The sequence below is a fragment of the Corapipo altera genome, unplaced genomic scaffold, assembly GCF_003945725.1.
Source record: "Corapipo altera isolate COAL_440 unplaced genomic scaffold, ASM394572v1 104, whole genome shotgun sequence".
Taxonomy (NCBI): Eukaryota; Metazoa; Chordata; class Aves; order Passeriformes; family Pipridae; genus Corapipo; species Corapipo altera.
In genome coordinates, this window is record NW_020884920.1 from 377997 (window position 1) to 394635 (window position 16639).

Below are 16639 nucleotides of genomic sequence, written 5' to 3' on the forward strand. Positions count from 1 at the left end.
AGTAAAACTCAAGTAAAAATCCATTTTAACTTTGCTGTATTTATATACTATATAAATTTTACATGCTATATATTTACAGTGGGGCAAGTGCTTTTTATCTTTAAAAAAACAAAGATCAAACTTTTAGACATCTCTGAACAACACAGCTTGTATAAACCAGACAGATTATTCAGATGAACTGTATTTAATACAGGTTCCCCACTCATCTCCTGATGCAGGACCAGTGAATAATAAGTGCATCACAGTTTGATAGCATTTAATAATAAAAATAAAAATCACAGTATGAATTTGTCTGTAACTAGACACTTTAGAGAGACAAAACAGACAACTGAGACTTAAGACAAATGACAGTATATTAAGAAAATGTAATAAAAACATATGGAACAATATACAAATAGTCTTCAGAGATACATTCAGAACTGCATATTTGTTGTTTCACAATGTTGAAAACCAGAAGATTTTCTTCAGATCTTGAATATAACTCAAATGTGAAGTAAATTAGTTTCTAGTGTCAGACCACAGAAAAAATAAAAATGAAGCTCTTGCAAAACTTGTGAAGTTTTAAATAAGTCTTTAAATTAAATATACAGACTGTCAGTTGCAATTTTTATACTTCCTGGTCGCTCTTGCACCAGATGTCTTAACTTGGAGTAACATTACATGAATAACATAAAGTCAACCTGAGTCTGTAATTAAGCAGCATTTGAGATGGTCTATTCCAGGGCATTATCTCACCTCAGTGAGATATTTATGTGGTAATTTACAATGTTCAGCAGTTGTAAAAAGTTTTCACCCTTTTGGATTAGAAGTATATTTTAAAAAAGAAAGTCTCAAGTTAAAAACTAAAAAAAAGTTCTTATATGGTAAAATCTGTACAGAAATGTTAAGCACCACTTATGACTGGATTTTTGTCTTGATGGTAATTGTTTTGATAATAAATTTTAAGTTTTGATGGTCAATATTGGTAATGTCAGGTTTGAAGGTAAGAAGTCGTTGGTTTTGATGATAAAAAGTCGTTGATTTGAAGGTAAAGGGTTGCTGGGTTTGATGGGAAGAAGTCATTGGGTTTGGTGGTGGGTTTAGTCTGAGTATTGAAGGCTTTCATCAGTCAGCTCCACATCTGAAAGGCAAAAGGAAGCAAGGTCAGTCCCTGTCGTGGCCTTGAACATAAAACTGTTTCAGTGGCTTGATTTCTAACAGAAGGTTCAGAGCTGCCCCAGCTCCATCTGCTCTGTGCCTACAGGATCCAACTCTCTCACAGACTGACCCTGTTTCAGTTCTAGGCTAAGACTGGTGGCCTGTTTCAGAGCATTAGGACAGAGCCACCTGCTGTAATAGCAAGTGCTGGACCTCAGGTAAATGGAGTTTAGCTGAAGCTTTGCCTAGACAGCATCGATGAGGTCAGGCTGACCCAACCTTACCCCCACAAACAGAGCCTGCAGAAACCTGCTGGAGAGAACAGGTAAGGCTGGAGGAAATAACTGCTTTAGAGCTGCTCCTTCCCCACCCTGTATGATTTTGTCTTTCATCACAACTTAGCACTGCTTCTATCCTTATTAATGGATTCGAAGTAACACGAGCCCTGGGGAAAAGGCACAACCTCACAATTCCTTCCCAGTGGCTCCTTGCCTGTCCCTACCTTGTTTGAGAGGTTCAACACTCTCCAAAAACACACTGCCACAGTGGCCTCTTTTCAGACTGGATTCCATCATGCAGAGAATCTTACTTGAGAGCCATTTTTCAAAAAGAATATTGACTTCACACAAGAAGCAGCCAATTAAGATCCATGGATTTGATGAAACACTAAAATTCTCAAGACTTACAAAAATTGCTTCTCCCAGCCCTCCTCTCTCCCTCGTGTTATGAGCAATGAACAAACACCTCCTTCACCTCCACAGCCCAGCAATCTCACTGCTCCAGGACTTGTGCAATGAGATTATTGCACAATAATCTCACTGTACTTCAGACTGCTTTAGAAAAACCCAAGTTTGCCATCTGCTGGCCAGAGAACTCCCTAGAGCCAAACCAGTATTGAGCATTTTACTCTGTTTAGTTCCTATTAGGAACCAGGGCACTACAACCAAGACACTTTTAGTGCAATAAGGGTTATTTTGATATCAGTATAATAAAAAAAAGGTCTATTTTTACAGCATTAGTATTTGAAAGACCTCAGTTCAGTCCTTCTTAAATTTTCCTTGTTAAGGAATAACGGGTGAACAATCAGCTTCCCCTCCACGCTGTATTTTCAGAATGACACTTTTGGTTGCTTATGTCCTAAAAGACAATCAGTTTTCCACAAATGCATTTCCTCTTTGCCTTGAGCAAACTTTTCAGTGCAAGAATCTACTGACTGTGGCAATTTACCTCAATGTGGAAACCACATGAAATTCTGGAAAATTAAAATCTCTTTCAGGATTAAACTTCTCTGAATAGCAAAATGCATTCAGCCACAATGACATTTTTAACACTGGGCTAGTAATGAACAGGATTGTCACTGACCATTAACCCAATTCTTAAAATGTGGGTAGGTGTAAAATGTAGAAAATATAACTATAAAACTTGCTTTTGGATAGTGAGCTGTCTTCTTCAGGGATTACTTCAAATATCCATGTGCAAAACAGATAGCTGGGGGATTGTTCTGGTTTTTATATATCAGTAACTGGAACTGGTTTATGTCAGATAACAGGCATTTTAAAAGGTTTTATTTCTATAACAAACACTTCAGAAAAAATTTCATGGGAAATGCTGTCAAGTTTGATTTTAGATGCTGCATTTGTTGCAGTGTGCAATCTTCTTCATTGCATAATTCTAGAGCTAATTAATTTAATTCATTTATCTACTGAGAGCCCAAGTCAAGATTATGACAAGCAACATCTGGGAGTTCAGTGTGAATTCAGTCAGGCATTCAAGTTTGTATTTTAGTTTTTTTATAAGAAGCACCAAACAGACTTCTTTTAAAATATTAAAAATTGGGAAAGAGCTGCTTCATCAGCCTACTTCTATGTATTTTTAAGCCTGTACTAACAGAAAAACCCCACAACTAAATAAAATAGCAGGAATTTAACATACTCCCCAGGTGTTAAATTGTGAGGTGTCCTCTGGAGGGTTGACAGCTGTGCTTAGGAGAAGGCAGAGCTACACCTGAACCACCAATATTTCAGTATTATCACCAATTTCTGTTACTCTGATAAGCAACCAGCAGTTTCTGTGCTATGAAATAGCTGGACACAGTATTTTATTTAAATCACAGAATGGTTTGGGTTGGAAGGGACCTTAAAGATCATCTATTTCCAACCCCCCTGCCACGATATTGTTTGGAAGCCACAATATATAAAGCAGAGATTTGGTCACAGAAGCATTTAAAGATTGTTCTGAATGAAAAGGAGTCCTGCCAACACCCTGGGCTTCCTTACCTCTGACATACTCATGGGATGCCATGGAGCTGTATTTCTTGCTGTCACCTGCACCAGAAGGCTTCTCTTCCTTATAGGGTTGTTTACTGCCCTGGCTTCTGTATTGCTCACATAAATGGTCATCTGGAGGACGGGATTCTTCCTTCTTCTCCCATGTTTTCTTCTGGAAATGAGGATCTAAATATTCCAATAAGTCTTTCAGTTTCCTGTCGTGCTTCTTCTTTTTCTTCTTTTTCTTATGTTTGCGATTGTCATTGTCAAAGTGGAGCACAGAGCAATCCAAATCATAAAGTCTGAAGGAAACATGCAAGTTAAAAATAGAGAGACAGATGTGGCACTTGATGTATATATGAAATGTTATTTATTTTACCACAGGTGACGACTTGCAGCGTATTTTGTGGTCACTTTTGCACATCTAACTTACTTTAGATGCAGCAAACTTAAGCCCTCAGAACGAAGGACAACAGCTCCTGGTTTGTACACAAATCATTAACAGGGGCTAGTTGTGGAATATGGGGAATTAAAAAAAAAAAATTCAATTTGTAGCCTAATCAAAAACCGTGTGCAGATGTTACTCTGACTACAATGTCCAGCTCTAGTGTCCTATCACAATTCAGCAATATCTTTCCTATCTTCACTTGACCAACCTAATGACATGATCCCGTCACATTATGATAGAAAAATAACTCAGAAACAATGGGAAAAAAAGGCAGACATGAGAAATACCCAGAAAATAATTAGGAAAAAAATTGCTGATTATGCTGGAATCCTTGCTTACTTGTAATCCTTCTCTCGATGTTTATCTTTGGACTTCTTTTTCTTCTTGACCTTCTTATACTTTTTGATTCTTTGGTCATCTATCTTTCTGCATTTCTTTTCTATGTCACTTCCACTGTCTTCTTGGTGGGAGTATCTTCTTTTGCCATTCCTTAGTTTTTCATTTTCCCGGGAAGAGTCCTCAAGGTGTGAGTGTGCTGGCAGGGGTGGGAGCACGTGCCTGTCACGGGAGTATTTGTCAGGATGCTGCTGAGGTACTGAACAGTGATGTAGGTTTGCTCTGTGGCTGCTGAAGTGATGTAAATCCTCCTCTCGAGAGAGTGGGTTGTGAGCCCACCTGCTTTTGCAATGATAATCCTTGTGTGACCTGCTGTAAGCTTGGCTCAATTTGTCATAGTCTTTATCACAATGAGAGGACTTCCTCTCTCTACCATCCCTTGTTCCATGGGAGGAATAATAATCGCTGTAGTATCTGCATTTTTCCCATCTCCGTGGCTCATCTTGGTAGTATCTTTCTCTATTCCAAGCTCTCTCCCCTTTGGAATAGTAATACCTGTTCCTGTCTTGTTCTGTCCTTTCTCTGCTTCGGGATCTGTAACGAGAGTATTTCCCTGAGCTTCTGCCATTGCTTGGACTATTCCTTTCATTATAGGAAGATCTGTACTTGCTCTCACTGCAATATTCCTGCTTGTGACGACTCTGCTTGTTTGTGTCCACGCTACGAGAGCTCCTCCTCCTGTGGGAATGTTCATCTGTTTTGCTCCTGCTTTGCCTCTCCCTCTCCTCAGTGTCTGAGTTCTCTCTCTTCCTCCGGTAGTGCTCTTTGTCAGTTCTTTTAGAGTCATGGATTTTTTTCTTATTTTTTTTCATATGTTTCTCTTCTTCACATATTTTACTACTCAGTCCCTCATCTGCTCTAGAAAATTGGCTTTCCAATACTTTATCCAGTTTTGTAATGGAAGAGTCATTAACAGGTGGTACCTCTACATAATTATTAGAAATGTCCTTTGTATCTTGGCATTTATCTGTAATATCTAGAGATGCAAGTCTTTTAGAACTACATTCAATGTCAGGCTTCACAGAGGAAGTTTGCCCTAATTTCTCTTTGCTCTCAGGAGACCCTTTGATGTACAAAGGATTTTCTTTTGAAATGAGTTCAGGTTCTTTTGATCTTCTTGGTTTGTCTTCATCTCTGATGTCTTCACACTCACGCTGCCCAAGGAATTCATCTTCAGTGTCCAAGGATTTTTTCCTGACCTTGTGCTGACCATTGATATTGAGATGTGCATTATCAGCTTTTGTTATAATACTTTCAGCAACTTTTTCTTTGGTAAAAATGGTTTCAGAATCTGGTTGAGTAAAAAGTTTCTCAACCTCACAGCTAAAATTGGAAGGAACCTTCCTGGATTCTTCATAAGCAAACAGTGCTTCCATGACTACAGTTTCCATAAGACCATCATTCTCAGAAGATTTCTGAGGTCCAGATACACTGCACAAAACAAGAGCATATTTTTAACTTGAAAAAGTCCATCTAAAACAGAAATGTTATGATTTAAGTAAAAAAATTGGTGGCTAATGCCAAACTCTGCAACACATTCCCTTTAGAAACCTTTCTTACACCTTCCTCAGCTCTCAGGGAAAGTGTTTTTCTTCTCTCAATTCTGTAAGTATTACCTTAAAAAACCACACCCAACGCATCCATCTCCTTCCACTTGCAGCTCTGAATCACATCAACAGCCACAACAACCATATTTGCTCTTCCCCTCCCTCGAGAAAAAAAATAAATAAACACACGTATTTCCCACTCTCCCCCAAATGGGAGAACAGATGGTGGGAATGTACATTCACTCATCCTAGGGTGGAAAAGAGGAATAGAAAAAGTATTTCAGATAGTGGAAGAAAAATGTAAAAACATTCTACAAAAGTTTTCCAAAAGGCATTTGCCAGTGTTTAGTATCAGAATAATGTGTGCCCAGTGCTGATGTTTGCAATACTACATGTGCAGCATGGAATTCTCAGTACTGATGAAATCTTTCTATTAAGTAGTATTAGTAGACAGGTAAAATAATGATAAACTTATATGAAACCTTCTTTTAAACAGAGTGTACTCATTTTACCTTTTTTCCTCTGACAGGCTGTTCAGCTGGCTGTATGTGAGAGAGTCTAAGATACCTTGAGGATCGGGTGACAAAGCTTTAGGCATCTACAATTAAAACACAGAAGTTAACAAACAGAAAAAGAAAAGCTCTCTTTAGTAGAAAACTGCTGTTTGCAAAATTTCAACACTAGATGTTAAACAAGAGCACCCTGAGTTACCTGTGCTGTCCTCATTTTACACATCATCCCACTCCCCCCCCCCATTATATTTTATGAAACTTATGAAGCATTATCTCAGCTGAACTTCTCTTATGTTGACAGCTTCTCACGTGACAGCTCAGCTCTGCAAATCCAAAGGGTTAGGATGAAATTCGTGCCGTGTGTTTTCCTGGTATTCCACGTGAATCAGGAACACTGTAATGCCGATGAACACAGAATATATCACAGGTGAGAAAGTCCAGATGGGACAAATGTAACTCACCGTTTCCAGCACTCCGTTTGCTTTAGAAAAGAACATCTCAGAGGCTTTAACAGGTTGGACTTGGCAAGTGGAATCGTCAAGTTTCAGTCCATTTTCTTTATATTCGTTATCTAAACTAATAGCACCATTTAGGGAATCAATTTTTGGCAGCTCGTGCTGGGATCTTTCTTCAGCATTCGGACAGGACGAATGGGAATTATGCAATGTACGGACCACCTTCCCAATCAGAATTCCATTGGAAGATATCACGTTGCAATTCCTTTTAAACAAGCCCTTTGACTCCTCCGGTTTTCCTGAAGGTTCTGCACCGTAAGGGACTATGTTCTCAGAACCCAGTTTGGGGTTTCCATTCACTGCTGGCTCAACAAAGATTTCATCAGGAACTTCCTGTTTGGAGACATTAGCAGGGACTGACACTGTGGATAGATTTGAGGTAGGCTCTGCTGCGGAGGAGTTTGTAACTGTGGATGAAGGAACAGGCTTGCTCAGCTCCTCATCCTCCCCAGCACTGCTCGGACACTCCAGCGGGGGCACAGTCTGACGTGCAGGCAGTTTGTTGTGAATACTGATAGTGATCTTCTGGTTTTTTGACGGGTCAGTCATTGAAGGCCTGGAAATGGCCCAGTTCTGAACACAGGCCGTTGGTGGAGCTGATGAAGGCCTTTTTACAGCCACACCAACTGCACTGGGATCCTCTTTTAAGGGTCCATTTCCATTTAAACGACTTGAACTCTGCATTTAAAGACATTGCAAAATGGTCATGTTCAAACACAGCAATCAAAGTTTTAAAACATCAAATTCTCCCACTATACACTTCTACAAATTGCTTCAACACCTAAAAAAACACCCCCCTTTCCAATACAAGTGCAAGTCCAACAAGTGTGTTTAATTCCTGCCTCTGATTAACTGCATATTGGTATCAAATGAGCATCATTGTTGAAACCCACTCAAACAACTTAACATTGACTAAAGCTATTCCAAAAAATACTTATTTTCCTCTTTAAACATTCCCTGACAATACTGGAATATTTCTTCTGGTAATCAGGAACAAGACAATCTCTTTTCACTGTTTCAACTGCAGTGACACTGATGGGGGCGGGCTGGGAGATATTTACTTTTTAAATTTAAATTATTTAAGCATTAATAGACCACTTAAAGTGTCTCAGGAGCACAGCTCTCAGTGCTTTAGAAAGCTGAGTTGGGAGGATAAAATAGTGAAGCAGCATGGCTGCACAATTCAGGATTAGCCACTGTTCGAGCAACTCTGGCTGCAGCACGAGGGCTGTGAAGAAGCTGCAGCGTGGAAGGGAAAACAAAACAACAAAAAAAACCCACTCCACACCAAAACCCACCATAATTTGGTGCCATTATCTGCCCCCCTCTAATTACCTTGATCATGTGAGGAGGAAGCCGTGGTCCCATGAATCCAGGCTGTTTGCTGTTGGCTCCCCGCTGGCCCAGGAAGGGGCGGGGGTACGACGGCGCCGGCAGGTAAAAAGCGCGTTCCCCCAGCGTCAAGTCATAGCGCCTGGAGCAAAAGCAGAGAGTTCAGCTCAGAGCTTTTCTTTCAGCCCATTCCTGGATTAAACCCCATCCTATAATTTCACAGGAGCAGTGTATATGACGTGGAAGACATATACAAAAGACTTAGCCAAGACTGCAAACTGAAAATTAGGTAATGGTCTTCCTACAACGACATCCTTTTCGGAGCAGTAACTCAGCCTTACATCACCTGTGGCCATCATTTCTCCTCTGTTTTAAATTAGCCAGCTACAAAGAGCAGATATAGAGCAGGACACACGAGTGCAGAAGTTTAAGGCCAAGCAATGAAAGATATTTAAATAAATGACATGGGGAATTCCCAGTTAGACAGAAGTGAATTGTACAAATAGGAATATTTTCCTAGGGGTGAAAAGACTTTTTAAAAAGAAGAAGTAATTTGACAGTAAAAATGTGGTTTGTGTTAGTGGTTGTTATTACCTGATATAAAAAAGTACGTAAGCTTGCTGATTGAGAACTGTTTTGATATCAGAAAGTTCTACTGAGGCATCATTCATTCGATACCAAAGTCCATTACCAGCCTGCAAACAGAGATAATGTATCTTCAGATGAATTGCATGTGTTCCAAAGGACATCACAGATAGAACACTACAGAACAAAACATACCACAACAAAGCAAACAGAACACATAATGCAATCTTTTCCCCTCGAAATGTTACCAGTAACATTTTAATTTCTTTGCCAGCAGGGATTTTCCCCTGCTAGAAATGGAGCTGTATCTACCTTTATGAAGCAGAGATAGTGCCCAGCATTACAGTTGAAGCCACTATGTACAAGAACTGCATATAAAGCATAGATGAGAGGTTCTCCAATGGATTGGGACATATATGCTCGAAGATCCAAATATTCAGGGTATTTTACATCCTAAACACAGACAAAGAAGATTCAAAAATTATCCTGAAATAATTAATGGAATAGCCTGAAAAAAACATTTCTAAAAACACAGACTAGGATTATATGAATATATTTTTTGATTCACTTAAGAATACCTAGTCTCATAATATTTAATAATTTAAGTTGCAGGGACCTGTTTTCTACAGAATTAGCTCTTCAAGGTATGTTCTTATGGTCACACAGGAACTTTATCACTATTAAAAAATGAAGGAGTCATAGTTGTTATATTGACTTTTCTTCCACTATAGTTACTGCCTGAAAACATGAACAACTTTAAAATGGAGTGTTCATCTTTGGGAAATGTTCCATTCCAAGAAGCTAAAGTAGCATTACAGCTGTAAACATACCTTGTTGATCTTTCCACCTGTAAAATTTGCAAATCTCTTCAGTGATATTGTGAGGACATTGGAAGAGCGATGTATCGTGTATCTCTTGGACGCTGGAACCATCTTTTTACACCTTAAAAACAAGCACAGACAAGTTTTTAACAGTATATTCTCTTCCCACCCAAAAGCCGAGCAAGTTTTCATCCCTCACACATGCTTATGCTATTTGAATGACATTTACTTGCATAACATGTTAGATCTTTTCATAAATCCATACATTGTATTTCAGCTTTGTTAACAGAGGAAAAAAACCAGGATATAAGAGGACAGCTCTACAGAACAAAGAATAAAGGATTTAGAACATTATCTTTTGATAGCCAAAGAAATGCCTGAACGTTTCTTATGCCAAAAAGGTAAGGCTGTAAAAAATGTAAAAACAAATCAAAATTTAAAAAAAAAAAAAAAATCACTGGAAGGAAACATTCTGCAGGAGACAATTGGGCAGCTTTAAGATTTCATGTACTGAGGTTGTCTGGAAAGACACTGAATCCATCTGCAGTCCTTCAAAACAAAATTACTTATCTTTGTTGGTTGCATTCAAAAGCAGGAGGTACAGAGTAAGTCCTGAAATGCAACCACTAGCACAGACAAAGACTGAAACGTGTCACTTGGCATTGTCAAGAAAAATCCTGTTAAGAGTTAACAATCCGAAAGAATTAAATAGCCTCTTTTCAAACTCTGATGTCAAAACACAAGGCTGAGAATTCCAAACTGATGGAGAAAGCCTATGAACAAAACCAAGAGACCCACCCAAAATAACTAAAAAAAAGAAAGTGGTTTATACAATTCTATGAAACCTGTAATTAGAGACAAAGTTTTCAGGCAGTAATCTTTATTAGAAAAAAATCATGAAATTGTGGTAGGAAATAAAAGGAAAACATCAATTAGAAAAAACTGTAAAGTAATATAATAGCTTACCAGGAATGGAAATGATACTGTACATACACCAAACCTTTTTAAACTTTTTTTTAACTCACAAAAAGACTGAAACATCTGGGTTTATGCATGACTAAACTCCTCACCCCTCACATCAATGAAGGATCATGAAATTCAGATGTGAGATGCTTATTACAGTTATCTTACTCATCCTCAGCCATAATCTGGAAACTCTGGGAATTACTCAAATATTACATGCTGCTTGCTGGGATCCACAGAGTAAAATGAACCTGGGATTAAAGTGGTGCAATAGCCCGTTGGATGCTCTTTATTCAACATCTGCATTCAGATGTGCTAATTAACTAAAGTTTTCCAACAACAAAAAGCAGGGATTACATTTTTCATTTTGAAGGATCAGACAGGAATGTTACAGAACCAAGCCTGGTGGTCTTTGCTTTTCTGAGTTTACATTTGAATAACTAACTTGTTTTGCCGAAATACCTTACACAAGTGTTCAGTGCTCTTACATATGCTGGAACATTTTCCATATTGATGAGCACACAGAACACCTGAACTCCACAGCTTTCACTAAGGTTTAGGGTGGCTCATTTCGGACAGAAGTCATCCACAGGTGTCACAATTCCAGAATTGTGCAAGACACTGTTTCATGAGCCCACAGAGGTTGATTGTCACTTAGTCTGTTCACAATCACCAAGACCCAACCTCAGTTTGTCTCACAGGGAACACCAGGACCTTCAGGAAGCTGGTGTTACCTCCCACCCCAAATCCTTGCCCACAGCTCCGTGCTCCAGATCACCACTACTGATCAGACATTCCCTTTATCTTCTGGCCATATTTCAAAGTACAACTCCACACTTAGGACGGCTGACAAGCCTCAGCATAGACAAGACTAGGAATAGAAGTGTAATGTGAGCTAATGGCCACAATTCTTACAGTGTATTTCCAAATATTCAAACAGAAACACACAAATTACTCACTTGGAAACAAATGCCTTATTTCCTAAGCTTTGAACAATTTCAGTGTATTTGTTGTACAAACAAAATAAAATGAAACAGAGCCAAGTTTATTGCTAAACAAAGTCAAAAGAGAACTTCTGCTTTAAGTCCTGCACTGCATTAAACACATATCTTGTATTAAGGTTTAATTAATAATGATCTTACTTGCTACATTTATAGCTGTTTTCACCATCCAGTTGTTCTGGTTTCACAAATTGTTCTAGAGCTCTGGTGACAGATGTAACTGCCTGGATGAGTAAGAGATTAGAGCACTAAGTCACAAGAAATGCAAAATTTCAAACACTTACTAGCACTTTACAAGAGAACCTTGCTAGTTCATACTTAAGTGACCTATTGTGAACCAGCAAACACTGTGAAAAAGGAGGCAGAAACAGTACATTGAGCATTTACCTCAATTGAAAATGATTCTACTTCAAAATAAATAAATTCTGCAATGCCACAGAGAGCATCTGTGGTATGCTTTAGCATCAGTAACGAGAACAATCAACCCATCAGTCTAACAATACATGTATATTGAAGTAGAATAATTGAGAACTATGATAGTATCATTGTTTGTGTAGATATAATAATTATTTTTCCAGCTTAAATCCAATACAAACATGGAGACCATTTACATGGCTTCCACAGAACAACAGAGTCCAATCCACTCCCATCCACTCCCAAGCTCTTTTGTTCCAGCAATATATGTCTTTATGCAAAATGACCTTATTTTGCAAAGCTCTACAAGTCTTTACACTTCCTGACCCACCCTCACAGAACATCTCACCTTTATATCCAAGGTAACGTCGAGGAACGGCTCGTACGTGTCTGACACTGCTTTGCAGTTCAAGCACTTTACTGCAATCAAAATACAAAGGCTTAACAACATGTGAAGGACACTCTGCTAATTTAAATTATTAATACATACTAGTTTAGTCAAACTACAAACTCCTTTACGACAAACAGACCCAGATCAGTTCAAAAGACAGTAAATGCTTTTAAAAGTACCTCGGGATCGTAGATATCCTCCAAATATTTGATAAATAAGTGTGGTGGCTTGAGAAGATCTGTCCAATCTGGAAATAAAGTAGAGTCAGACCTCAGAAGACTGAAGGCACAGAGTTAACCCCTCAAACATTTTTTATGAAAACCAAGGACATAGATTTTTAATTTGTGATAGTGAATAAAGGAGTAAGAGAGGTCAGGGAACATTTAAAAGTTAATTTGTTTGTGCTTACTTGGTGCTTCCATTCAAGCAAGCTTTCTGTAAAGCATCAACAGTGAAGCATAAGAATTCATGTGCATCCTCTTGACTGCCAAAATGGAAATGTTTTCCTATTCCTAATAAACAAGAAGATTATTATTTATCTCTTATAGAATGAAAGAAAACAAGTATTTCTAAAATACCTCTTCTTTAAAGTATAAAAATTATTTATATGCATCAAAAACCTCTTCAGAAAATTCAAAAAATTAGAAAAAATAAAACTATACTAAATTACTTACTTTTAAGACCATTGATAACAGATGTAGGTTTGATGGCATTATTAGAGCAACACAGGACCTGGTTGATGTGACTTTCCATTGTGCACATCATACAGAATCCTTCTACATGACCTGAGCAGTGAGAGAAGAAAGTGTTGCAGTCTAGTCAAATATGCATTGCTACAAAAAATCTCCCCCCAGAATAACAGTCTTTAATTTAGAGGTGCAATATCCACTTTCCCAGCTACAGTCTCTTGTCTTAAGGTGCCAATACCCCAACATTTTTGTGGCATTTTATTACGCAGAACTGTACAGAATAAAATCCGTAGAATCACAGACCAGGTTGCTCAAAGTCCCACCCAACCTGACCTTGAACATTCCCAGTGGAAGGGATCCCTGCCCACAGCAGGGGGTTGCAACCAAATGATTTTTAAGGTTCCTTCCAACCCAAAGCATTCCAGGATTCTTAACTGAAATAATTTTTATATATGAGAACAATATATAATTAAATTTCTAGGAACAAATACTAAGATATCAGACTAGAAAGTATACATATGGATATGAAAAGAGGCTCCCCTAGGCTTAAATAAATTCAAACAGAAAACCGGAATTCCAAGAACACCAGTTCAAGGGTCTAAAAAATAGAAACTTTTATTGAGAATAAAATTAGTCTAAATTTTAACACAGTCCCCTAAAAATTTCTATTTCAGTTCATAAGAGATTAGCCTGTAATGCTTTCTAGGGTTTGGGTTTTTTTTTTAATGGGTCAACACTGAACATATAATCTACCACAGTATTATTGCATTACATTGCAATAATCTACCACAGTATTATTGCATCCAGGCTGGGAAGACTAAGAATCTCCAAAGCTGACATCCCAAATTTTATCACCTCTCTGCCAGCAGGAAACCTAAATGCCAAATGTTCATCAAATGCCTTCCTTTACAATGTACTTCATTATTCACATGAAGCAAGAAATGATCTTTTCTTTAAGTTTTACCACAGCACATTAAATTAACAAATTCACTTTATTTGCTGTTCTGAGCCTCCTGTTAAGAGAATCACTGAATCGTTTAGGCTGGAAAAGACCTTTAAGATCATGTTCAAAACCTGCTTCTACTGATAAAATAGGACAACTAAGAATTTTCCTTCACGCAATCACTGTTTTTCTTTCACCTTCAGAGCTGTCCAACAGATTTATAACGTTAGAAAGTACTCACATGACTTGGTGTGCTCAAGGGAAAGCATGTAATTGGCAAGAGGAGGCGTGTAGGTCAGACACTGGAGAGTGGAATTAAGGAAACACGTGTTGCCGAGGTTCTGCAGCCCAACCCCAACACTCTGGGTTTGTTGCCAATCCATACAGATTTTCTCAGGTGGAAAAAGAATTCTTTGTGGCGGAGCAATCCCATCATTAACAACTGCAAAATTGTATTTTGAGAGACATGTACTGGTTTTGTTTTAAAAACGGGTATTTAAAGAGTAGCTTCCTGCAGGAGCACCCTGAAGAACCAGCTCCAAAACACAGCAACACATGATGCCATTTCAATTTGCTGGTCAACACACTGGTTTGGACAACAGTTTATTTACCTGTTTTAATTCTTCTAATGCAAGGGAAACTATCACTCTTATTTTACTACCAGGCTTCTTTACATCTATACTCTTTCATCTGTTTATCAATTAAATTATTGGGTTTTTCCTCACTGTAACTTAAACCACAAACTTACACCTGTAATTATACAGTAAGAACTGAGACAGAAAAATAAGCAAGTAAGTAGCACAGAAAGTAACCCTACAGATACCAGATCTCTCCCTGAGCAGCATCATCATTCAAAGACTTCTGAATAACGGAAGCCATGAGTAGCCATGGAAAAATGTACTTTCCTCTGCATAACAGGAAAGACCCAGGTAAATCTATGTATTATGAAAAGATGCCCTTATTTGATTGTAAAGAGATCAAAACTAATTTACAAAGAGATAAAACTAAGTTCTGCAACACTTGGCCCTTCAGTTGCCTCAGGGGATGCACAAAATTGAAGTCTGTCACTAAAGTCTTGGTTCATCGTGGTCCCATTTTACAGCAGGGCAACAACTAAGAACTGCTTCTACTTTTGTTTTGTTTTGAAAAAAAACCAAGGGGAGGACAAAAGACACACTTACCTAGATCTCTTTGGGCAAAAGGCTTCGATTTTTGAGATGATCTACAATAAATATGCCCTCCAGGGCCTTTGTCCACAGAGACTTTGTTTGGATCTTCTGTAGGTGGTACCCGGCCCAAACTCGCGGTGCGTGACGTCATTTTTTTAGTACGGGGTTTCATAGATTTGTCAGACCTTCTCGATGAAGATTTTTTAGACTTTGAGGATTTTGGCTTGTTAACTATGGTCATTGTTCATATCTGTAACAAGGCAAAAGTTCTGTTTGACATAAGGAACACCAAGAAGCATTCCAGAAAGAAAAGACTATTGGAAATCCTGCCACTGAGTCTCAAAGACCTTGCAGAACCAAGCAGCTGCTAAGTATGATTAAAAACAAAGAAACAAACCTCCAAAACTCAAAAATAATCGCACCCAACATGAAACTAAACACACAAAGTAGAACTGTCCATCAAAACTGAATTGATATTACTTTTAACTTCATCAGAGCTGGTGACTGATGGCATTTCTTACACTTCCATGGGATTTTAAACCATTATAGTTATGAAGACCTTCTTCTTAAAATGAGCCGTGGCACATTCAAGTGTTGGCCTGTTGAGATCCAGGAGGAGTTGTTTGGCCAATATCTTTTTGCTCCTGGGAACCACACACCTCTGAGACACAGATGGTGGGACAGAGCTCTGAGAAATCTTGGGACAGGAGATCCAGAAAACACTTGCTAATTTATTTCCACCTGGATTTCTTCTGCCCTTCCAAGAAGTATTTGTTTGGATAGAATTTTGGCAGCATTCCTTGTGGTATTTTGCACCTATCACATTTACAATGTTTACTATCAACCAAAAAGTTGAATTAAAACCCATCCTTTTCAGTTCTACTTATGTAGAGTTGTAGGTTTGGCCAGGAAAAAACAACAGAGGAATGTAAGCTATAAAAAGAAAATGCTGAATGCAAAAGAAAGCAAAACAAATCCTCAGCCCTCAAGTGCAAAGGCAATAACAGACACTAAGTACTTTATAAAATGCTGATTAGGTTTTGAGATGATGACTCTTTAACTATGTGTAATTGTGTGTGCATAGTAAGCTGCTGAATAATTACATAATATATTATCAATTTCTATATGTAAATTTTTACTACTGTCTTACAACAGGATGTAGGGCCTTTTTAAGTTTAGGGAAACTATAAACTTAACTGAGGGTTTAAAGCATAAGCTGCTTTGTTGTACTGAAATATCTGAGAGAACAAAGCATAAAGCAGTTTCAGATTCATGGCACAACTTGATTGCTGATGATAAAAATTCAGGTAGATCAAACACAGCACAGTAAATTGGAGAACTTCTAGTCCCACAAAAGACAAATTATGCACAAAGCCTTTAATTAGATTTTTTCCCCCCTGTAAATTCTCAATTTAAAATCCAATCTATATACATTTTTCATTTGTGAGATTATAAGGCACAAAAATGAAAAATTCATTCTCATTCCACTGAAAAATTAAGACATCTTTG

General features: G+C 38.1%; 1 protein-coding gene across 1 annotated transcript in view; it reads right to left on the bottom strand.

Annotated features, from left to right (window-relative positions):
* Window positions 1-19: 19 nt before the first annotated feature.
* The window catches only part of USP42 (ubiquitin specific peptidase 42), a 17820-nt gene continuing 1200 nt past the window's right edge, over window positions 20-16639 (bottom strand). The window contains exons 2-17 of the mRNA XM_027656775.1: window positions 15143-15380; window positions 14203-14403; window positions 13004-13114; window positions 12739-12841; window positions 12509-12576; window positions 12288-12358; window positions 11666-11748; window positions 9570-9681; window positions 9052-9192; window positions 8749-8849; window positions 8158-8296; window positions 6769-7500; window positions 6308-6393; window positions 4192-5679; window positions 3414-3706; window positions 20-1120 (exon numbers count right to left, since the gene is read on the bottom strand). Coding sequence (XP_027512576.1) covers window positions 1080-1120; window positions 3414-3706; window positions 4192-5679; window positions 6308-6393; window positions 6769-7500; window positions 8158-8296; window positions 8749-8849; window positions 9052-9192; window positions 9570-9681; window positions 11666-11748; window positions 12288-12358; window positions 12509-12576; window positions 12739-12841; window positions 13004-13114; window positions 14203-14403; window positions 15143-15371 — 3999 coding nt within the window. The 5' untranslated portion in view covers window positions 15372-15380 and the 3' untranslated portion in view covers window positions 20-1079. The remainder of the gene's footprint in view (window positions 1121-3413; window positions 3707-4191; window positions 5680-6307; window positions 6394-6768; window positions 7501-8157; window positions 8297-8748; window positions 8850-9051; window positions 9193-9569; window positions 9682-11665; window positions 11749-12287; window positions 12359-12508; window positions 12577-12738; window positions 12842-13003; window positions 13115-14202; window positions 14404-15142; window positions 15381-16639) is intronic.